Here is a 24259-nt window from a genome sequence, read left to right on the forward strand (position 1 = left end):
AAGAATGGTTTGTAGACATTCTATAAAGGAAGAAATATAAGTGAACATAATTTATAAATTAACAAATTGCCATAATAATATAGAAGTAAATTGTGTAAAAAAAAAAGTTTTTATCAGTCTTGTTGTTTTAATGGTTACAAATATCAAAGGCCTGATTTTTATGTAAAATGTAGACTTTGTGGTCAAGTGGTTAAAGTCATGAATCTTGATTTAGATTGAGATCCCACTCAACACCACAAGTCAATATTATTTTTTAAGTTACTAACCTGTACATGTTTCCACTTCAGTGTTTCTAAAAACTGAATCATATTAATACCTACATCAGAAGGTTGTTGTGAGAATTTAATGAGATAACCCTGTTAAAACAAAAGGAATAGTACTTGTCACAGGGGAAATATTTCCAATAGATGTCCACTACTGTTAAAACAATAATCACTATTTTACTATATTGAACTGTATGGAATGGACTGGCCTAATTGAAGGGCATGAATTAGTAGAAAAGTTCTAAGCATATATTTTGAAAAAAAAAAAAACATGAAGACTTTGAGGAGTGGGAAGGAAATTAACAAGGAAAAAAATTGAGGTAAGTTCAATGGAAGGAAAAGATAGATTTATTTAACACCTACACATTTAGCCACATGATGTCGCTGTCCACCGCAAGGTATTTTACCACAGAAGAAATACAGCATTCATTACGTAGTAAGATGCTGCTTTTCCTCACCATCTGTGAAATACGGGCATGGAATGATTATTTATGAAATGAAGAATAAGGAACTAAAAGTATTTTCAAAATTTTGATCGTTGCAAAAGCGACCCAATACTTGGAAAACGCTTGCAATGGTACTTTCCTGGAGAGAAGGTCAGGGAGACTGCCGACTACTGCTTTCGGTAATGCTTCTCCTATTCTGGGAGGCCGGGAGCGGCCAGGTCCACTACTGGGTCTCCGAGGAGGCCAAACACGGCACCTTCGTGGGCCGCATCACGCAGGACCTGGGGCTGGAGCTGGAGGAGCTGGTGCCGCGCTTGTTCCGGGTGGCGTCCAAAGACCGCGGGGATCTTCTGGAGGTAAACCTGCAGAATGGTATTTTGTTTGTGAATTCTCGGATCGACAGGGAGGAGCTGTGCGGGCCGAGGGCGGAATGCAGCATCCACCTGGAGGTAATCGTGGACCGGCCGCTGCAGGTGTTCCATGTGGAGGTGGAGGTGAAGGACATTAATGACAACCCACCGGTTTTTCCAATGGCAGTAAAAAATTTGTTTATTTATGAATCCCGGCCGCCTGGTTCTCGGATTCCGCTAGAGGGCGCATCAGATGCAGATATCGGAGCTAATTCTTTATTAACTTACAGGCTTAACTCCAATGAATATTTTACCTTGGATGTAAAAAGAAATGATGAGGAAATTAAATCCCTTGGACTTGTGCTGAAAAAACTTTTAAATCGAGAGGACACTCCTGAGCATCACTTACTTATAACTGCAGTTGACGGTGGGAAACCAGAACTCACTGGTACTACTCAACTGAAGATCACCGTTCTAGATGTAAACGACAATGCTCCAGAGTTTGAGAGCACGATCTACAAAGTCAAATTATTTGAAAATGCACCAAATGGTACCCTAGTAGTGACTGTTAACGCCTCTGATTTGGATGAAGGAATAAATAAGGACATTGTGTATTCTTTCAATACAGATACATCAGCAGATACTCTGTCGAAATTCCATTTAGACCCCGTTAATGGATACATCATTGTAAAGGGTGACATAGATTTTGAGTTAACTAAGTTATATGAAATACAGGTAGAGGCAACAGATAAAGGAAATCCCCCAATGGCAGATCACTGCACGGTTCTAGTGGAAATTTTGGACACAAATGATAATGTACCTGAGTTGGTTATCAAATCACTCTCTTTACCGATATTAGAAGATGCTCCAGTCGGCACAGTCATCGCCTTGATCAGCGTGTCCGACCTCGATTCCGGTGCCAATGGGCAGGTGACCTGCACCTTGACTCATCATGTGCCCTTCAAGCTGGTGTCCACCTTCAAGAATTACTATTCATTAGTGTTGGACAGCGTCTTGGATCGCGAGAGCGTGGCGAACTATGAGGTGGTGGTGACTGCGAGGGACGGGGGCTCGCCTTCGCTGTCGGCCATGGCCAGCGTGTCCGTGGAGGTGGCCGACGTGAACGACAACGCGCCCGCGTTCGTGCAGCCAGAGTATACCATGTTCGTGAAAGAGAACAACCCACCCGGCTGCCACATCTTCACCGTGTCGGCGCGAGACGCGGACGCGCAGGAGAACGCGCTGGTGTCCTACTCGCTGGTGGAGCGACGGGTGGGCGAGCGCGCGCTGTCGAGCTACGTGTCGGTGCACGCGGAGAGCGGCAAGGTGTACGCGCTGCAACCGCTGGACCACGAGGAGCTGGAGCTGCTGCAGTTCCAGGTGAGCGCGCGCGACGCGGGCGTGCCGCCCCTGGGCAGCAACGTGACGCTGCAGGTGTTCGTGCTGGACGAGAACGACAACGCGCCTGCGCTGTTGCCGCCGGGGCCAGGTGGAGGACCCAGCGCGGTGAGCCAGGTGGTGGCGCGGTCGGTGGGCGCGGGCCACGTGGTGGCGAAGGTGCGCGCGGTGGACGCCGACTCGGGCTACAACGCGTGGCTGTCGTACGAGCTGCAGCCGGCGGCGGGTGGCGCGAGCACCCCGTTCCGCGTGGGGCTGTACACTGGCGAGATTAGCACGACGCGCGCCCTGGACGAGGCGGACGCGCCGCGCCAGCGCCTGCTGGTGCTGGTGAAAGACCACGGCGAGCCGGCGCTGACGGCCACGGCCACCGTGCTGCTGTCGCTGGAGGATAGCGGCCAGGCGCCTAAGGCCTCTTCGCGGGCGTTGTCTGGCGCCTCTGAAGCGGAGGCTGTTCTGGTGAATGTGAACGTGTATCTGATCATCGCCATCTGCGCGGTGTCCAGCCTGTTGGTGCTCACGCTGCTGCTGTACACGGCGCTGCGGTGCTCGGCGCCGCCCAGCGAGGGCGGGTGCGGGCCGGTGAAGCCCAGGCTGGTGTGCTCCAGCGCGGTGGGGAGCTGGTCTTACTCTCAGGAGAGGCGGCAGAGGGTGTGTTCTGGGGAGGGACAGCCCAAGACCGACCTCATGGCCTTCAGTCCTAGTCTTCCACCTGGTCCCATTAGTGGAGACAGAGAAAAGCAGCTGGATGTGGAGACTGATCTTCCTGCCAAAGTGAGTAATTAAAAAAAATCCTTTCAAAGATGTCTTTGTTCTTGATTGACTATTTCTGCTTCTTTGGAAGCATTTTTAACAGTAATTAGTCTTGCTTCTGGCAGTAGACTTTTCCAAGTATTGGTTTTGTTGTTAAAATGTTTGAATTTCTTGTGACTAATGAATGATTTTGAACCAAATCAGCAATAAGTGAGTACCATACTTGCCAGTGTTTAAAAATCGCTGGAGGATTATTATATTGCTAAAAGTCTGGATAGATAAAATAGATTTTTCCAGGGTATTTTGCATTGTTTACAATATTTAACTTTTAACTGTGGTGTACTAATTCCTGTACAATGCTTCAATAGCTAATGATACTTTTCATTTGAAATTTGGAGTAGATGTTAGTCCAAATGTCACTGGCCCATTTAGTTTTTTAAACCTGTTCTCTCCTATAGATCCCCTTTACTCATTTATCTATTTATTTGGATTCTCACTTCCTCTTTCTACTTGAACATGATGTTTTAATTTTTGTGCTCACATTTTGCAATACTGTGTATTGTTCCTAGTTTTCCAATTGGGCAAAAAAGCTAGAATAGTAAATTTATTGCTTTTAGAATTGTATCTTTTTCTTCAGTTTCTTACTACTTTTTATTAGAGAGCATTAAGAAATCAACAGGAAGTGAAATTTTAATATTCCCTTTATTATATCATCATTTAGAAAATGTTGCTTTTGGAAGAGTATTATTAGTCTTGTTAAGAACTATTATTTTCTACCTGCACAGTGTTGGAAAAATACTGTACATCTCATTTTAAAGCCATACTACTAGCAAAACTTATTGTCATTAATCTCTTTTACATACAATATTAAGGATGCTAATATCCGAAAAGTTCAATGTCATTATTGGTGACCTCCTCTGAATACCAACCCATTAATGTGTGTCGTATAGTAAGTACAAAGTTCCAAATAACTGGAAGTAAAATTATTTTCCATTCATACCATTCATTGATATTTGTTCAGTTCTCCTAGTAAATTGGTGGACTCCCACTGATGTTTCTTTGCCACTGGAAACTAAAGCTTAGGCATGTTAATGACTGAAGAATGGGCAAGTATTTCAAACCATTAGAGATAAAAATGAAGACACCAACCTTTCTCATGGGAGGGGAATGTGTTCCCATGTATTCCATTCTAATTGTATGGAATACTTTTCTACACAAGGTATGTACTCTACAACTTTCTACTTCCTTGTTCAAGTTTCATTGGTAAAACCTGGTTAATACTCAATGACATTGTAGGGGCGGCTAACATATAAAACAGAAAATCCTGCATTTTCCCACTTCCATTTCTACTTTCTGGCTCTGTCCTTTGTGACTCCCTGTCCATCAAGTGTGAGCCACAGCATGTTCAACCTCAGTTCACTATTTATTTTATTAGGTATCATTTTCATCCTGTTGTAAATAATAGGGTCATCCAGAGTTCTTATCTTCCAGGATATGAGACTTCAGTCTTCAAGTTCAGTTCTCCTCTTCAAATTTTTGACTAACATGTGTCTCAGCTAATAAGACATTTTTAAAACTTTTGAATTTTGCCCCTTAGAGATGTGTTGCTACTATACCAGGTAAATACTGAATAGTTTCCAAATATCCTTTCTATTCTTCTGCTTTCCTTATCTATTTATTTAATTATTAGCAAAATGGAGTAAATGGTCAAGGATTCTCTTTTACTTTGTTTCAGTGTTTAATACCAATCATTTTGCACAAGTCAACAGGTTGGGTCCTATAACTGAAACTACTTTAGTTTCAGTTTTATGTTTTCAGATTTATGTTTTAATTCAGAAAAAAATGATGGTGGTGAGGAGTCTGGCTTTTCCTAGAATGGGAGCCTAGGGCTATTTTCACTAGATTTAATTTTTTTTCTTTTTTTGGCTTCACCATGCACATGCTGGGGATCTTAGTTCTCTAACCAGGGATCCAACCCTTGCTCCCTTCAGTGGAAGTGAAGAGTCCTAATGACTGGACTGCCAGGGAAGTCCTAGACTGATGTTTTTTGTCCTAGACAACTATGGAATACACGGCTTATGAACAGAAGAGTCAAAGTTTGAAAATAACTACCATTATGTCCTTCTATATTGGTGTGTGTGTATGTGTGTGTGCGTGTGTGTGTGTGTGGAGAGTATATTGTGCTCTGTTATTTGGGAATGCCTTATTGACCATCAGAACTATTAATGTCTCAAGGATCATGCTTGCTAAGAACTAGAAAGAAAACTAACCTGAAATCCATGTTTTCAATATGGCAATTGAAATATATCTTACATAGAGCAGTGCCTAAGGAAAATATTTCCTTTATCTCTGGAAAGTTATAGAGGTTGCTGAGACATCGTATTTTCTTAACTAGCTACATGATCACCTTAATTTAATGCATTTTAAGCAATAGAAGAAATTTAATGCATTTAAGCAATAGAAGAAAACCAAACTATTCAGTAAATATTCACTAACTACTCAATAAGTATTCTGAATGTTAAAATATTATGGTAAAATATTCTCTTTAAAAGTTTACATTCCAAAAATTTATGATTAGATACATATACCCAAATACCTACAAAAGAGAAATTAATGTAATAAATGGCTAATGTGATTGACCTAGATGCTATAGTATAAAAGAAAGTAAAGATGCCTGCCCAATTGGCTTAATCATGAAAGTCTTTATTGGTCAAGGAAGTTTTAAGTTGTTATATAATGGGGGAAGACTGCTTTTAGAAGAGTTTGGAAATGCTGGATATTACTTAGGCAGAGAATGAAATGAGTATATTTGTTTAGCAAAAAATGTTATTGGAAGCAGGAAATTGTCCACTTTGGCTAGACTATATGAGCACTGTAGGAGAAACAGAAGTTGAAGCATATTAGGTCCTGAAGAACAAGCAAAAAAAAAAAAAAAAAAAAAAGAACAAGCAAGTGTTTATAAACCGTGAGAACCAAAATGAGAATACCAGTGTTGTTCATGGGAGGTGAATGGGTTCCAGGGAATGAAATTATTTGGAATACTTTCCAACACAATGTATACTGCAATATCCTACTTTCCTGTTAAAGCTTCATTGCCCTCAGCCCTTACATTATTTAAGAAAGACTCTCAATTAAGTGCTGATGGTCTTTGCTTCCTTGTTTGAATATTTTTTGAAATTCCCTTTCAACTACCTATCTCTGAGATCAGAGTTTTCCTAGAGATGTATTCTCTGAAGTCTTCAATAACCAGAATGTAAAATCCAATGATGAATAGTGTCATCATTAATGACTACCTTTCTTCACTCTCAGGAACACAAAAATGTCATGAATTTTCCTAGTCAACACTTTGCCAACTGTATAAAGTGTTAACTATAGTTGGGTCTCTGTAAATACTTAAAACTTGTATGAAAAAAGTATTTCCACTGAAGTGAAATCTACTCCTGTGGTGAAACTCACACTCAGTCAATCAGTAGCGCAAAATGTGTGCTGCAGTAGTGTAAAGTTGTGATTCTATTCTCCAAGGGCATTAAAATCCACGGGAAGGCGGAAAGAAAGATGAAGACTTAGCAGTTCATAGTATGGATTTCCAGAATCTGTTACTTACGGTTTTGAGCCACATGATGTCGCTCTGTACCGTAAAATTGATACCATAAAGCAAAAAAAAAAAAAAAAAAAAAAAAAAGAAAGAAAGAAATCCCTCCTGTTCTTATGGTAAAGAAGCTACAGCCACCACTGAAAAAATGGAGGCTGCAATGGCATTGGACTGAACGGTCAGGAGGTAGTGCTTCGTTTGGAAACAAGACTCTCTTCATGACAACAAAACACTGAAGACATGAGATGGAGTTTTCCTGGGGAACTGGCCAGGAATACCGGCGTTTGCTATTCTCACTTCTGTTCCTCGCAGCCTGGAAGGCTGGGAGCGGCCAGCTCCGCTACTCTGTCCTGGAAGAGACCAAACACGGCACCTTTGTGGGCCGAATCGCTCAGGACTTGGGATTGGAGCTGGTGGAACTGGTGCCGCGCCTGTTTCGTGTGTCATCCAAAGGCCGCGGGGACCTTCTGGAGGTAAATCTGCAGAATGGCATTTTGTTTGTGAATTCTCGGATCGACCGGGAGGAGCTGTGCGGGCAGAGTGCGGAGTGCAGCATCCACCTGGAGGTGATCGTGGACCGGCCGCTGCAGGTGTTCCATGTGGAGGTGGAGGTGAAGGACATTAACGACAATCCTCCAGTGTTCCCAGGAACACAAAAGATTCTGTTTATGGCTGAATCCAGGCCGCTTGACTCTCGGTTTCCGCTAGAGGGCGCCTCTGATGCAGACATTGGGGCCAACGCTCTGCTGACTTACAGGCTGAGTCCCAATGAATATTTCTCGTTGGAAAAACCGTCCGATGAGGAGCGGGTAAAACGTCTTGGGCTGGTATTAAGGAGACCTTTAGACAGAGAAGAAGCTCCGGAGATTTTTTTAGTCCTTACAGCCTCTGATGGCGGCAAACCTGAGCTGACTGGCACTGTTCAATTACTCGTCAGAGTGCTGGACGCCAACGACAACGCCCCGACTTTCGACAGAACACTCTATGAAGTGAAATTACTAGAAAACGTTCCTAACGGAACGTTGGTAATTAAACTTAACGCCTCAGATTTAGACGAAGGCTTGAATGGGAATATTATTTATTCATTCTCAGCTGATATTTTACCCACTGTGAAATCCAAATTCTACATGGATCCAATTACTGGAGAAATTATGGTAAAGGGATATATTGATTTTGAAGAAACCAAATCCTATGAAATTCTTGTAGAGGGCATTGATAAGGGGCAGCCGCCACTTTCTGGCCATTGTACAGTTATGGTGGAAGTTGAAGACACCAATGATAATGCCCCAGTAATGGAATTCAAATTATTGTCACTCCCAATTAGGGAAGACGCTCCACTGGGCACCGTCATTGCCTTGATAAGTTTGTCTGACCTCGACTCCAGTGTCAATGGGCAGGTGACTTGTAGACTATCGCCCCACGTCCCTTTCAGGCTGGTGTCCACCTTCAAGAACTACTATTCACTCGTTTTGGACAGCAGCTTGGATCGCGAGAAAGTGTCCGTCTATAAATTGGTGGTGACCGCTCAAGACGGGGGGTCGCCTTCCTTGTCCACCACAGCCAGTGTGTCCGTGGAGGTGGCCGACGTGAACGACAATGCACCTGCGTTCGCGCAGCCCGAGTACACGGTGTTCGTGAAGGAGAACAACCCTCCAGGCTGCCACATCTTCACCGTGTCTGCGCGAGACGCGGACGCGCAGGAAAACGCGCTGGTGTCCTACTCGCTGGTGGAGCGGCGGGTGGGCGAGCGTGAGCTGTCCAGCTATCTGTCGGTGCACGCGGAGAGCGGCAAGGTGTATGCGCTGCAGCCGCTGGACCGCGAGGAGCTGGAGCTCCTGCAGTTCCAGGTGAGCGCGCGCGACGCGGGCGTGCCGCCCCTGGGCAGCAACGTGACGCTGCAAGTGTTCGTGCTGGACGAGAACGACAACGCGCCCGCGCTGCTGCCGCCCGGGCCAAGCGGAGGACCCAGCGCGGTGAGCCAGGTGGTGGCGCGGTCGGTGGGCGCGGGCCACGTGGTGGCGAAGGTGCGCGCGGTGGACGCCGACTCGGGCTACAACGCGTGGCTGTCGTACGAGCTGCAGCCGGCGGCGAGTGGCGCACGCAGCCTATTCCGCGTGGGACTGTACACCGGCGAGATCAGCACGACGCGCGCCCTGGACGAGGCGGACGCGCCGCGCCAGCGCCTGCTGGTGCTGGTGAAAGACCACGGCGAGCCGGCGCTGACGGCCACGGCCACCGTGCTGCTGTCGCTGGAGGATAGCGGCCAGGCGCCTAAGGCCTCTTCGCGGGCATTGTCTGGCGCGGCTGAAGCGGAGGCTGTTCTGGTGAATGTGAACGTGTATCTGATCATCGCCATCTGCGCAGTGTCCAGCCTGTTGGTGCTCACGCTGCTGCTGTACACGGCGCTGCGGTGCTCGGCGCCGCCCAGCGAGGGCGGGTGCGGGCCGGTGAAGCCCAGGCTGGTGTGCTCCAGCGCGGTGGGGAGCTGGTCTTACTCTCAGGAGAGGCGGCAGAGGGTGTGCTCTGAGGAGGGGCCGCCCAAGACCGACCTCATGGCCTTCAGTCCCAGTGTTCCGGACTCTGGGGACAGGGAGGATCAGCAGCCAGCAACTGTGGATTCTCCTTCAAAGGTTAGTTTATAAATATCCTTATTTACTCTGAAGTCTGGGTATTCTTTAATTCTATCAATTTCTTCTTAAAAACTTTCTCAAAACTAAATTTCTCTGAACTAAATTTGTTTACTTTTTCTTTCATCCCCTTTTAAACTAAAACCTTTTAGAGTAATAGGACACCAAGGCAATATATGTTGTTTTGTTTTTAATATTCATTATTCAATGCATATTTATATAACTAGGGTTATAAATGTTGTGATTTCTATCTTCATCTTTATTTTCAGTTGTAATCAACTTTTAAAAAGCTTTTCTTGTTATTTGCCTATAAATCATTGAAAAGTACACAGAATACTACAGCTTAATCAACTATTTGAAAGTGAAAACTGTTACCTTCACTCCAGAAGACACTCAAATGTACCTCCCAAATATCTTTTCCCTCTTCCCCCCATATGTAGCCACAGCTTTAATTTTATAGCTGATTAATTTTTACTTGCTTCTTGAATTTTTCTAAATGGAATTGCACAAAATGTGTTGTATGTGTGCTTGTGTTTCTGTGTTCATATTTATCATTCACTATTCTGTGGAGTCATCCATATTGCCTTAAGTACTTGGAGTTAATTTATTATCTCTAATAGTTTTTTTCTTTCTTTAAAGTATGTTTTAGGAATAGGGTATGTGTTACTCTGTTGAGAATTTCACATTGTTTCTCTTTGTATCTATTTTACCTAATGCTGCCATCAGTATATTTGTAAAATTTTCAATGCCTATTTACAAACTTTTCTGTATTATTTAGCTAAGATGGAGATTAGTGGAACATAGGCTCTGTACTTATCTTCTCCTTTAATTGATCAGTTAAGTTGCTCAGTCATGTCTGACTCATTGTGACCCCATGGACTACAGCAAGCCAGACTTCCCTGTCCTTCACCAGGTCCCAGAGCTTGCTCAAACTCATGTCCATTGAGTTGGTGATGCCATCCAACCAGCTCATCATCTGTCTTCCCCTTCTCCTCCTGCCCTCAATCTTTCCCAGCATCAGGGTCTTTTCAAATGAGTCAGCTCTTCGCATCAGGTGGCTAAAGTATTGGAGTTTCAGCTTCAGCATCAGGATTGAATATTCAGGACTGATTTCCTTTAGGATTGATTGGTTTGATATCCTTGCAGTCCAAGGGACTCTCAAGACTCTTCTCCAACACCACAGTTAAAAAGCATCAATTCTTCCATGCTCAGCTTTCTTTATAGTCCAATTCTCACATCCATACATGACCACTGGAAAAACCATAGCTTTGATTAGATGGACCTTTGTTGGCAGGGTAGTGTCTTTGCTTTTTAATATGCTCGCCAGGTTGGTCATAGATTTTCTTCCAAGGAGCAAGCGACTTTTAATTTCATGGCTGCAGTCACCATATGCGGTGATTTTGGAGCACCCCAAAATAAAGTCTCTCACCATTTTTATTGTTTCCCCATCTATTTGCCACGAAGTGATGGGACCAGATGCCATGATCTTAGTTTTCTGAATGTTTAGTTTTAAGCCAACTTTTTCACTTTGATCTTTCACTTTCATCAACAGGCTCTTGAGTTCTTTGCTTTCTGCCATAAGGGTGGTGTCATCTGCGTGTCTGAGGTTATTGATATTTCTCCCGGCAATCTTGATTCCAGCTTGTACTTCATCCAGCCTGGCATTTCACATGATGTACTCTGCATATAAGTTAAATGAGCAGGGTGACAATATACAACGTTGATGTACTCCTTTCCAATTTGGAACGAGTCTGTTGTTCCATGTCTGTTTCTAACTGTTGCTTCTTGACCTGCATACAGATTTCTCAGGAGGCAGGTCAGGTGATCTGTTGTTCTCATCTCTTTAAGAACTTTCCGCATTTTGTTGTGACCACATAATCAAAGGCTTTGGCATAGTCAATAAAGCAGAAATAAATGTTTTTCTGGAACTCTTGCTTTTTCTGTGATCCAACGGATGTTGGCAATTTGATCTCTGTTCCCTCTGCCTTTTCTAAATCCAGCTTGAACATTTGGAAGTTCATGGTTCACATACTGTTGAAGCCTGGCTTGAAGAATTTTGAGCATTACTTTGCTAGTGTGGGAGATGAGTGCAATTGTATGGTAGTTTGAACATTGTTTGGCATTGCCTTTCTTTGGGATCGGAATGAAAACTGACCTTTTCCAGCCCTGTGACCACTGCTGAGTTTTCCAAATTTGCTGGCATATTGAGTGCAGCACTTTCACAGCATCATCTTTTAGTATTTGAAATAGGTCAGCTGGAATTCCATCACCTCCAGTAGCTTTGTTTGTAGTGATGCTTCCTAAGGCCCACTTGACTTCCACATTCCAGGATGCCTGGCTCTAGGTGAGTGGTCACACCATCGTGGTTATCTGGGTCATGAAGATCTTTTTTGTATAGTTCTTCTGTATATCCTTGCCACCTCTTCTTAATCTCTTCTGCTTCTGTTTAGGTCCATACCATTTCTGTCCTTTATTGCGCCCTTGGTATCACTAATTGATAATGTCAATCAATTGGTATCTTTAATTGATGTCAATTTCCCCAAATGCTTTTACCTGTTCACACTTTTGTTAGTTCTGTATGAGTTTCAGTTGCTCTTCATCATCTGGAAAACTTGGCATTGTTAATTTACATTGTTGCCATTTTGCTAGATGTGCTTATGTTTCCCAATTTGTAATTGACGTTGAGCACATTTTTGTATTATTATTGGCCATTTTAATATCCTATTCTGTGCAATAACTGTTCAAGTCTTCTGCCTATTTTCCTATTCTGTTATATTCTTCTACTGTTTTTTAAATTAATTTTTTGCTGTACCAGGTTTTCATTGATGCACCTAGGGTTTCTGGTGAGGGGGGCTACTCTCTAGTTGTAGTGTATGAGCTTCTCATTGTACTGGCTTCTCTTGTTGGAGAGTAAAGCCCTAGAGCACTAGGGCTTCAGTAGTTGCGGTGCATGGGCTTATTTGCCCTGTGTCATGTAGAATCTTCCTGGAGGAGAGATCCAACTCACATCCCCTGCATTGGCAGGCAGACTTTCAACTCTGGACTACCAAGGAAGTTCCTTCTACTTCTTTTTGAAAAGTTTTATGTTCTGGATATGACCCCTTTCTTGATTTTCTGCATTGTTCCACACTGTGACTTGTCTTTTCATTCTTTTGTCATTTGGTGAATAGAAATTTTCATTTTAGTTAAGTTCAACTTACCATTTTTTTCTTCTTGATTCTATCCTCTGAAGATAATTTCTTGTGTCTTTTGTTTTCTTGTTCACGTTACATATGAAATTAATTTTAATTTTTTGTCTTTGCTGAGACCCAGGGATCAAGCTTAACTTTTGCCAAACATGTTCAGCTGAGGCAAGACCATTAAAAATAATTAGTTCCACAGTTGTTCCTTATATAACCATAGTCTTTTTGCTTTTGTTTTTCTAATCAATTTGACTGTTTTTTCCATTAATGTCATGCTGTCTCTTTAATTCAACCTAGATTTATATATTAATTCCATAAAAACAACTTGGTGAGGTATTGATTTGGATTGCATCATATCTATTGAGATAATAGATAATTATCCTGATAATTTTGTCAGGATAATTAGCTATATTAGCCTGATAATTCTGTACTGAGTTCTGGGCATTGTACATGAAACCAGCTGACATCTTTACAATCATGAGACATTCACTTCATGAGCATGCTCTGTTTATCTAAATAACCTACAATGTTTCTTAATATTTTATAATTTCCTGTGTAGAGGTCCTATTCATCTTTCATAAGATTTATTCTTAGATAATTGCCATTTGTTATCATAATAAATATCAGCTCTAAGTTTAAATTATTTTCTTTAATCATGGTACATATGAGGAAATTCCCTGGTGGTCTAGTGGTTAGGACTCTGTGCTTTCCTTTCTGAGGGCCCAGATCCCTGGTTGGGGAACTAAAGAAGAAATTATTTTATATATTTTTTAGTGGTGGTAAAGAATTCTCTAATATTTGGTATATGAGAAATATGTTTATTTTGCCAGCACTTCTGAAAAATAGTTTTGTTGAGTATCAAGTTCAAGGTTGTAATTTATTTCCCCCCACCCCATTGCTTTTAAGATGACATTCCATAGTCTCTTGAGAAGACAGCTGTCAAGTTTATTGTTCAGGTAGTAAAACCTTTTTTCCCCTGTCCAGCTGGTTTGTAAAATTTTTCTTTGTTTTTTATTTCCAAGGGCTTTATGCTCAGCTTTAGTTTTCTTTGATTTTTATCTTGTTTGCAGTTTTTAAAGCTTCTTGAATATGTGGTTTGATGTCTTTCATCAGTATAGGAAAAATTCCAGCAGTCTGCCTTTGAATATTCCTTCTGCCTCATGTTTTTCTCTCTTTCTCTTCTTTAAGTCAAGGAATAGGTGTGTTAAATCTTTTCACCATATCTCTTATATCTTCTATGCCCCTGTCTATTTTTTCAGCATCATTTTTGCTATTACCTGATGGATATTTTTATCCTGACCAATCTTATACTTAAGCAAATTCCTCTTATTAAGTCATCAATTGAATCTAAACATTGATTATTATCTTTTTCTGGTGAAATAATTTATTATGTATTTATTTTGGTACCTTAATTACAGTTTATTTATGGTCTGTCATATCAGTGTAATAATTGGATCATCTGTTTGTGGGTTTTATTGTTCATTTTTTCTCATGATTCTCTTTATTGGTAAGCCTGATAATTTTGTATTGAGTTCTGGGTATTGTACATGAGAAGCTGTAACTATTCTAGATGTAGTTATATTACTCTATAGATGGATAAAGAGTTTATAAATACCTGATAGATATGCATTTAGAAATTTATGGAAAAGTTTGAGTTGAGGTAATATTTTATATCTTTTCCTTTTTTATCTACTACAATGATGTCTGTCATTACAAATCTTCTGAAGATTTTATTTTTATCTCTTCTACTTAACCCAAGGTCTATTTTGTAGTCTCATACTAAGTTAGTAGAATAAGGGTTTTGTACTTTATTTTAACCCTTTTTCTGTCCTCCTTTCCTCTTTCCTTTGTTCCTAAGACCCAAGCTTACTGAATTTATTTATTTTTTGCTGTTTAGTTTCCCTCCTTCTTTCTTATCCTGGATATTTACTAATGCTTTAAGAATCTTGCATCTCATCACATTTCCACTCACTTGGCCTGGAATTTTAAAAGATATGACCTCAGAGATTATAATTTCTTTCAATTTAATAAAGACTGAATTGTGGCCTGGAGACACACAAAAAAATTGGGGCCACATGAATATTAATATGAATGCATAGAATAGAACCAAAAGTGCTTAAATTTAGCTTATTGTCTCTTTCCATTTTTAAATGAGCTCATTTGGGAAAAATGAAGGCAATAGGATTGTGAGTAAAAACTATGCTTAATTTAGCTTCCTTATTCCCTCAGAGGTACTTTAAAATTTACTCTCAGGTCTCCTCAGAATGTGTATATAACATAAATATTTTAGCACAATATTTTGTTGGGAGGTTGAACCATTACAAAAGTAATGTAAAAATATGTACCATATGCATATTATGTGGGGTAACTGGATAAATTATTTTCTACATATAATTAAACCTTTTGTTCATATTTGATGCAAGAGGATGAACTGTTTACAAACCTTTAAAAGATTGCTTCAGTTTCACCTGTTATATCTCAACAGTGTGGTAGACTTACATAATTTTCTACACATAGGTGAGAAATATAGCTTATTAAAATTTTATTCTGGAGTTTTGTAGGAAATGAAAGTCATCTAGACTCCAATACAAAATTAAATTTTCTAGTGTACTGTTTTCCTGAATGTTCCTCAGTAAATTAAGCAGAGATATCTCAAAATACTATTTGGTTTCCTTAATCTAAATTCATTGTCAGGAAAGGAGTCTTAGTTTTGCCATGGGGCATACATAAGTATAACTGAAAAATTTCCAGAAACTATGTAGTAATAAGCTATAATATTTAATTGAAAGAATGGATTGGAAAAAGATTTAAAGAATTTCCTCTACTTATAGATTTCATGGAATTACAAGTAAAGAGGCTACACTTGTTGAAAAAATAACCTCCAAAACAAGAGTTGAGCAATGAAAGACAAATGCAAAGGATAATTTTAAAACTCTGCAGTCTAAAAGATATGAAGACAGTTCAAAAGCCAAGAGGCTTATTTTCTCCTGTATATATTTATGTGAAAAAATTACAAGCTGAAAGAAGCATATGATACTATTGATGGCATTTTCTCCATTAAGTATATTTTTTAAAGTTTTAAATATTTACTGAAAATATTCTGTAAAATACTATGCATGCATTGTTAATATCACACTATCAGTTGGCTTTCAAATACTTAATATTTACTTTTCTCAACAGTAAATTTTTTATTGTAGTTTTGTAGATCCACATCAATCACGGTTTCATAATAGAAGGTGAATCAACATTAACTGATGATATTTTCAACTCAGATATTATAATTTTTTCTTATTATATATTAAAATACTTTAAATTATCCTTGTAAGTGACTGTTAGATAAATAGCTCTGAAATTTGATTACTGTTTAGCTTTTTTAGTGTTTGGATGTTCTGAATGCTAAGAAATCTTTCAAAAACTAAAGGAAATGATAAATGTACTCTTAAAGACTGTATCAGAAACAAAGTCAGTAACATTATCTGATGTCCTTACATTACTGTTTTGAATACTGAGAAGCAAGTTAATTTCAATTGACTTTGTATTTTCTAGTAATCTTATTTCTTTCCAAGCTAGTTTGTATAGTATCACTTTTCCATATTTGCTTTATACATGGACACAAAATACATCTAATTCCACATATGACTTATACCAACATTAAAAAATGTGTTTGGAGTTTATGCTTTACATGTAAAGCATTAAGTAATAGAATTATTGATTTCCTGGCCCCTCTTATATTCACAAGAAAAGATGATTTTTTAATATTTAAGGAATATAAGCATCTGAATGCAGAGTTCCAAAGAATAACAAGGAGAGATAAGAAAGCCTTCCTCAGCAATCAATGCAAAGAAATAGAGGAAAACAACAGAATGTGAAAGACTAAAGATCTCTTCAAGAAAATTAGAGATACCAAGGAAGCATTTCATGCAAAGATGGGCTCAATAAAGGACAGAAATGCTATGGACGTAACAGAAGCAGAAGATGTTAAGAAGAGGTGGCAAGAATACACAGAAGAACTGTACAAAAACATCTTCATGACCCAGATAATCATGATGGTGTGATCACTCACCTAAACCCAGGCATCCTGGAATGTGAAGTCATTTGGGCCTTAGGAAGCATTACTACAAACAAAGCTAGTGAAGGTGATAGAATTCCAGTTGAGCTATTTCAAATCCTGAAAGATGATGCTGTGAAAGTGCTGCACTCAATATGCCAGCAAATCTGGAAAACTCAGCAGTGGCCACAGGACTGGAACAGGTCAGTTTTCATTCCAATCCCAAAGAAAGGCAATACCAAAGAATGCTCAAACTACCACAGAATTGCATTCATCTCACACACTAGTAAAGTAATGCTCAAAATTCTCCAAGCCAGTCTTCAGCAATACATGAATCATGAACTTCTAGATGTTCAAGCTGTATTTAGAAAAGGCAGAGGAGCCAGAGATCAAATTGCCAACATCCGCTGGATCATGGAAAAAGCAATAGAGTTCCAGAGAAACATTTATTTCTGCTTTATTGACTATGCCAAAGCCTTTGACTGGGTGGATCACAATAAACTGTGGAAAATTCTGAAAGAGATGGGAATACTAGACCACCTGACTTGCCTCTTGAGAAACCTATATGCAGGTCAGGAAGCAATAGTTAGAACTGGTCATGGAACAACAGACTGGTTCCAAATAGGAAAAGGAGTACCTCAAGGCTATATGTTGTCACCCTGCTTATTTAACTTATATGCAGAGTCCATCATGAGAAACGCTGGGCTGGAAGAAGCACAAGCTGGAATCAAGATTGCTGGGAGAAATATCAATAACATCAGATATGCAGATGACACCACTTTTATGGCAGAAAGTGAAGAGGAACTAAAAAGGCTCTTGATGACAGTGAAAGAGGAGAGTGAAAAAGTTGGCTTAAAACTCAATATTCAGAAAACTAAGATCATGGCATCTGGTCCCATCACTTCATGGGAAATAGATGGGGAAACAGTGGAAACAGTGTCAGACTTTATTTTGGGGGGCTCCAAAATCACTGCAGATGGTGACTGCAGCCATGAAATTAAAAGATGCTTACTCTTTGGAAGGAAAGTTATGACCAACCTAGACAGCATATTAAAAAGCAGAGACATTACTTTGCCAACAAAGGTCCGTCTATTCAAGGCTATGGTTTTTCCTGTGGTCATGTATGGATGTTAGAGTTGGACTGTGAAGAAAGCTGAGCACCAAAGAATTGATACTTTTGAATTGTGGTGTTGGAGAAGACTCTTGAGAGTCCCTTGGCCTGCAAGGAGATCCAATCAGTCCATCCTAAAGATCAGTCCTGGGTGTTCATTGGAAGGACTGATGCTGAAGCTGAAAGTCCAATACTTTGGCCACCTCATGCAAAGAGTTGACTCATTGGAAAAGCCCCTGATGCTAGGAAGGATTTGGGGCAGGAAGAGAAGGGGACAACAGAGGATGAGATGGCTGGATGGCATCACCGACTCAATGGACATGAGTTTGGGTGAACTCTGGGAGTTGGTAATGGACAGGGAAGCCTGGTGTGCTGTGATTCATGGGGTCACAAAGAGTTGGACACAACTGAGAGACTGAACTGAACTGAGGGAGTATATACTTAAGTAGAATGTTAAACTTTTTTAAGAGGAAAAGTAGGTTTGTTTTATATTGGCCATATTTATTAAGTGAACTCCAAGTCCGTGTAGCAAATAAAATGGAGCAGTAGAATGAGATGAAATTAACAGAGTTAACATTAATAATGTGATTTCTTTCCATGTTTCAATTTTTACTGGAACTCAAATATTTTATAGAATAATATATCTCACAAACAACATTAGGATTTTGATTTGCTACATAAAAGAAAATATATGTGCTTTCACAATTTATATCAATCTGATTTATCAGCAATAGCAACTTGAAGAAATGCTTGTCTGTATTCTGTCCTGTGCTAGATGTATTAAGTTGCAAATAGTGTCATGTCCACATTACAGTTTTTGAGTTAACACTAAAAGTAAGTAGGTAATATAAAGAAAAAGGAAATCAATAAATTTTCATCAATTTGAAAATCAGACTTCCAAATGGAACTCAGATACGAATTCTATTCACATAGCTTGTTACTTTGAAAATAACATTACAAAAGCCAATATTAAATATTGCAAATAGGAATATAAACTTGTTTTATGAGTGATATAAAGACTAATATACAAGCATCCCATCAAAATAGTAGAGAAAAAAATCGGTAATTTTAGTAAGTAATATTTAAATACAGAAAGATATAAAAAATCTAAAACTTTTAAAGTCCATTAGGAACTATACAAACCCTAAATATACAGAATAGGCCAATACAAATCATTCTAGTAAAGATTGGGTGTCACAACTTGAATAGTATTGATTCTGCAGTATTTTACTTAAATTTGATACATTTTATTAAAAATTTAATTATATATTTGATTAGAGATAAGGAATATAATGAGACGTTGAAACTGGGAAATATTTAACGAATGTAAGGTAAATAAAGCATAACAAAGTAAAATAACTCCCCTTTCCTCCACATGATGGCGCTGGAAACCGCAAGTTTAGTTTTTTTTTATTTTTAACAACAAAGGACTACAGCGAGTTTATTTTCCTGAGAAAGGAAAAGAGCCACTCCATTTTTTCACTCTGCTGCTGAAGCATAAAAGGTGAGCAAATACAAAATTGTATAAAATTGGGAATTAAATTTCCAAGAGCTATATGGTAGTGCAATAGGTATTTGAAAGTTGATACAAATTTGCGATGGTATATTCTCAGAGAAAAAGTCCAGGATCTCAGCGTCTGCTGCTATCGCTTCTGCTCCTCGTAGCCTGGGAGTCGGGGAGCGGCCAGGTCCACTACTCGGTTTCCGAGGAGGCCAAACACGGCACCTTCGTGGGCCGCATCGCCCAGGACCTGGGACTGGAGCTGGCAGAGCTGGTGCCTCGCCTCTTCCGGATTGCATCCAAAGGCCGCAGAGACCTTCTGGAGGTAAATCTGCAGAATGGCATTTTGTTTGTGAATTCTCGGATCGACCGGGAGGAGCTGTGCGGGCGGAGAGCGGAGTGCAGCATCCACCTGGAGGTGATCGTGGACCGGCCGCTGCAGGTGTTCCATGTGGAGGTGGAGGTGAAGGACATTAACGACAACCCGCCAAGGTTCTTGCGACAAGAACAAACACTATTTATACTAGAGTCAAGAAGAGCGGATTCCCAGTTTCCGCTAGAGGGCGCGTCTGATATGGATATCGGAAGAAACGCAGAATTGAGATACAAGTTACAAGCAAATGAGTATTTTGACTTGGATGTTAAAACAAACGAAGAGGAAACAAACTTTTTAGAACTAGTTTTGAAGAAACCAGTAGATAGGGAAGAAATGCAAGAACATCGTTTATTGCTGATTGCAATTGATGGAGGAAAACCTGAACTAACAGGTACAGTTCAGTTATTGATCAATGTTTTGGATGCGAATGATAATGCTCCAGAATTTGATAAATCAGTTTATAATGTCAGATTACTGGAAAATGCACCGAATGGGACACTAGTTATTAAACTGAACGCCTCAGATGCAGATGAGGGTATTAATAAGGAAATAATGTATCTCTTTAACAACCTTGTTCTTGACAATGTAAAATCTAAATTTGCGATCAATTCTAATAGTGGGGAAATAACAGTTACAGGAAAACTGGATTACGAAGACTGTAATTTATATGAAATTAATATTGATGCTGTTGATAAAAGTTCATTCCCATTAACTGGACACTGCAAAGTAATAGTGAAATTGCTGGATGAAAATGATAATATCCCAGAGATGGTCATAACCTCCCTATCTCTGCCTGTGCAAGAGGACGCTCCACTGGGCACCGTCATTGCCCTGATCAGTCTATCAGACCTCGACTCTGGTGCCAACGGACAGGTCACCTGCTCTGTGACGCCTGATGTTCCTTTTAAGCTGGTGTCCACTTTCAAAAATTACTATTCATTGGTGCTGGACAGCGACTTGGATCGTGAGCGCCTGGCGAACTATGATGTGGTGCTGACTGCGAGAGATGGGGGCTCGCCTGCCTTGTCCACCACGACCAGCGTGTCCGTGGAGGTAGCCGACGTGAACGACAATGCACCCGCGTTCACGCAGCCAGAGTACACCGTATTCGTGAAGGAGAACAACCTGCCCGGCTGCCACATCTTCACCGTGTCGGCGCGAGACGCCGACGCGCAGGAGAACGCGCTGGTGTCCTACTCGCTGGTGGAGCGACGCGTGGGCGAGCGCGCGCTGTCGAGCTATGTGTCGGTGCACGCGGAGAGCGGCAAGGTGTATGCGCTGCAGCCGCTGGACCACGAGGAGCTGGAGCTGCTGCAGTTCCAGGTGAGCGCGCGCGATGCGGGCGTGCCGCCCCTGGGCAGCAACGTGACGCTGCAGGTGTTCGTGCTGGACGAGAACGACAACGCGCCTGCGCTGCTGCCGCCCGGGTCAGGCAGAGGACCCAGCGCGGTGAGCCAGGTGGTGGCGCGGTCGGTGGGCGCGGGCCACGTGGTGGCGAAGGTGCGCGCGGTGGACGCCGACTCGGGCTACAACGCGTGGCTGTCGTACGAGCTGCAGCCGGCGGCGGGTGGCGCAAGCAGCCCGTTCCGCGTGGGGCTATACACTGGCGAGATCAGCACGACGCGCGCCCTGGACGAGGCGGACGCCCCGCGCCAGCGTCTGCTGGTGCTGGTGAAGGACCACGGCGAGCCGGCGCTGACGGCCACGGCCACCGTGCTGCTATCGCTGGAGGACAGCGGCCAGGCGCCCAAGGCCTCTTCGCGGGCGTTGTCTGGTGCAGCTGGCGCAGAGACGGCGTTAGTGGATGTGAACGTGTACCTGATCATCGCCATCTGCGCGGTATCCAGCCTGTTGGTGCTCACGCTACTGCTGTACACGGCGCTGCGGTGCTCGGCGCCGCCTAGCGAGGGCGCGTGTGGACCCAGGAAGCCCAGGCTGGTGTGCTCCAACGCAGTGGAGAGCTGGTCTTACTCTCAGGAGAGGCGACAGAGGGTGTGCTCTGAGGAGGGGCCGCCCAAGACCGACCTCATGGCCTTCAGTCCTAGCCTGCCTCAGGGTCCCATCTCTACGGACACAGTGAGTCTCAAAAACCTTACAGAAATTTTTCGTTATGTGCTGCTGCTGCTACTGCTAAGTCGCTTCAGTCGTGTCGGACTCTGTGCGACCCCATAGACGGCAGCCCACCAGGCTCCCCCGTCCCTGGGATTCTCCAGGCGAGAATACTGGAGTGGGTTGCCATTGCCTTCTCCAGATTTTCGTTATGTATTTAGTATTAAATATTTAATATCCTTTATCTTCTCTTTTCATTTTTAAAGTATGGCTTTATAAGTAGTTATTGTATCCTTTTAGGTATAAATTCTCTTGGTACTAATTAATTTCTCTATACTTACAGTTATGATTAAAATTTACTTTGTTGAAGACAACTGCTTTGCACTATATTGTTTATTTCAGTAACAATGCCCTTTTTATGAGGTTTAAAGGCTTGAGTTAATGAACTGGTTTTCAGTTCACCATAGAAAATGTTTCCATAATTAAATTTTTAGTGAACATTTCAATTTTCAAATTTTAATAAGTGTTATAGGAAGATACTTGTAAGATACATTCTTGGTGTTATCATTTATTGTCAAAGTCCAGTATTGTAACTACATAGAAATATTGTAACACGTCGTGTCAACTTGCTCTTTTTTCCTCCACTGACTATCCATTATTTGGTTTTGTTTGTTTGCTTGATTTTGTTCGTTTGTGGTGGGTCTTCTTTGCTGCCTTTGGCCTTTCTCTAGTTTCTGAGAGTGCTACCTTCTAGTTGTGGTGCGCAGGCTTCTCATTGCTATGGCTTCTCTTGTTGCGGAGCACAGGCTTTAGGATGTGCCAGCTTTAGTAGTTGCGACTAGAGAGCTGTTTAGCGTGGGTTCAGTAGTCATGGCCCACAGGCTTACTTGCTCCAGGGCAGGTTCTTAACCACTAGAACACCAGGGAAGCCTCTATTTGAGAAATTTTGTTCAGTTCAGTTCAGTTCAGTCGCTCAGTCGTGTCTGACTCTTTGCGACCCCATGAATCGCAACACGCCAGGCCTCCCTGTCCATCACCAACTCCAGGAGTTCACTCAGACTCACGTCCATTGAATCGGTGATGCCATCCAGCCATCTCATCCTTTGTCATCCCCTTTTCCTCCTGCCCCAAATCCCTCCCAGCATTAGAGTCTTTTCCAATGAGTCAACTCTTTGCATGAGGTGGCCAAAGTACTGGAGTTTCAGCTTTAGCATCAGTTCTTCCAAGGAACACCCAGGGCTAATCTCCTTTAGAATGGATTGGCTGGATCTCCTTGCAGTCCAAGGGACTCTCAAGAGCCTTCTCCAACACCACAGTTCAAAAGCATCAATTCTTCAGTGCTCAGCTTTCTTCACAGTCCAACTCTCATATCCATACATGACCACTGGAAAAACCATAGCCTTGACTAGACGAACCTTTGTTGACAAAGTAATGTCTCTGCTTTTAAATATGCTATCTAGGTTGGTCATAACTTTCCTTCCAAGGAGTAAATGTCTTTTAATTTCATGGCTGCAGTCACCATCTGCAGTGATTTTGGAGCCCCCCAAAATAAAGTCTGACACTGTTTCCACTGTTTGCCCATCTATTTGCCATGAAGTGATGGGACCAGATGCCATAATCTTCATTTTCTGAATGTTGAACTTTAAGCCAACTTTTTCACTCTCCTCTTTCACTTTCATCAAGAGGCTTTTGAGTTCCTCTTCACTTTCTGCCATAAGGGTGGTGTCATCTGCATATCTGAGGTTATTGATATTTCTCCCAGCAATCTTGATTCCAGCTTGTGCTTCTTCCAGCCCAGTGTTTCTCATGATGGACTCTGCATATAAGTTAAATAAGCAGGGTGACAGTACAGAAATTGAATTAGTGTTTCTAGTAATATTTGTGCATTGAATGACTCTTTCAAGTCTTGTTAAATGTTAGCCTTGGCATACTCATGGTGAGTTTGATATTTATAATTTAAAATTTTTAGCTCTAGTGGCTTAATTTTATTCATTATTATAAAATATATTTCATGATTTAAAATGTTTTAAATGTGTCCATTCCACCTCCAACATCAAGCCACTTAATCAGTTCAGTTCAATTCAGTCACTCAGTTGTGTCTGACTTTTTGCAACCCCGTAGATTACAGCATGCCAGGCCTCCCTGTCCATCACCAACTCCCGGAGTCCACTCAAACTCATGTCCATCGAGTTGGTGAGGCCATCCAACCATCTCATCCTCTGTCTTCCCCTTCTCCTCCTGCCTTCAATCTTTCCCAGCATCAGGGTCTTTTCCAATAAGTCAGGTGGCCAAATTATTGGAGTTTCAGCTTCAACATCAGTCCTTCCAATGTATATTCAGGACTGATTTCCTTTAGGATGGACTTGTTGGATCTCCTTGCAGTCCAAGGGACTCTCAAGAGTCTTCTCCAACACCATAGTTCACAAGCATCAATTCTGCAGTGCTCAGCTTTCTTTATAGTCCAACTCTCACATCCATACATGACTACTGGAAAAACCATAGCTTTAACTTGTTGGCAAAGTAATGTTTCTGCTTTTTAATACGCTGTCTTTTTGGTCATAGC

At 41.5% G+C, this 24259-nt stretch overlaps 1 protein-coding gene across 3 annotated transcripts in view; it reads left to right on the forward strand.

Moving 5' to 3' along the window:
• The window catches only part of LOC102266009 (protocadherin alpha-C2), a 209522-nt gene that overhangs the window by 5944 nt on the left and 179319 nt on the right, over positions 1 to 24259 (forward strand). Inside the window, exon 1 of one of the 3 annotated variants that reach the window (XM_070374484.1) lies at positions 6939 to 9432. The exons of 1 other annotated variant lie outside the window; for it this stretch is intronic. In XM_070374484.1, the coding sequence (XP_070230585.1) occupies positions 7048 to 9432 (2385 nt within the window). In that variant the 5' untranslated portion in view covers positions 6939 to 7047. Of the gene's footprint in view, positions 1 to 6938; positions 9433 to 19184; positions 21724 to 24259 lie in introns of those variants that run through there. One more of the 3 variants, XM_070374485.1, reaches the window with a different exon arrangement.

The sequence above is a fragment of the Bos mutus genome, chromosome 7 (genome assembly GCF_027580195.1).
Source record: "Bos mutus isolate GX-2022 chromosome 7, NWIPB_WYAK_1.1, whole genome shotgun sequence".
Lineage (NCBI taxonomy): Eukaryota > Metazoa > Chordata > Mammalia > Artiodactyla > Bovidae > Bos > Bos mutus.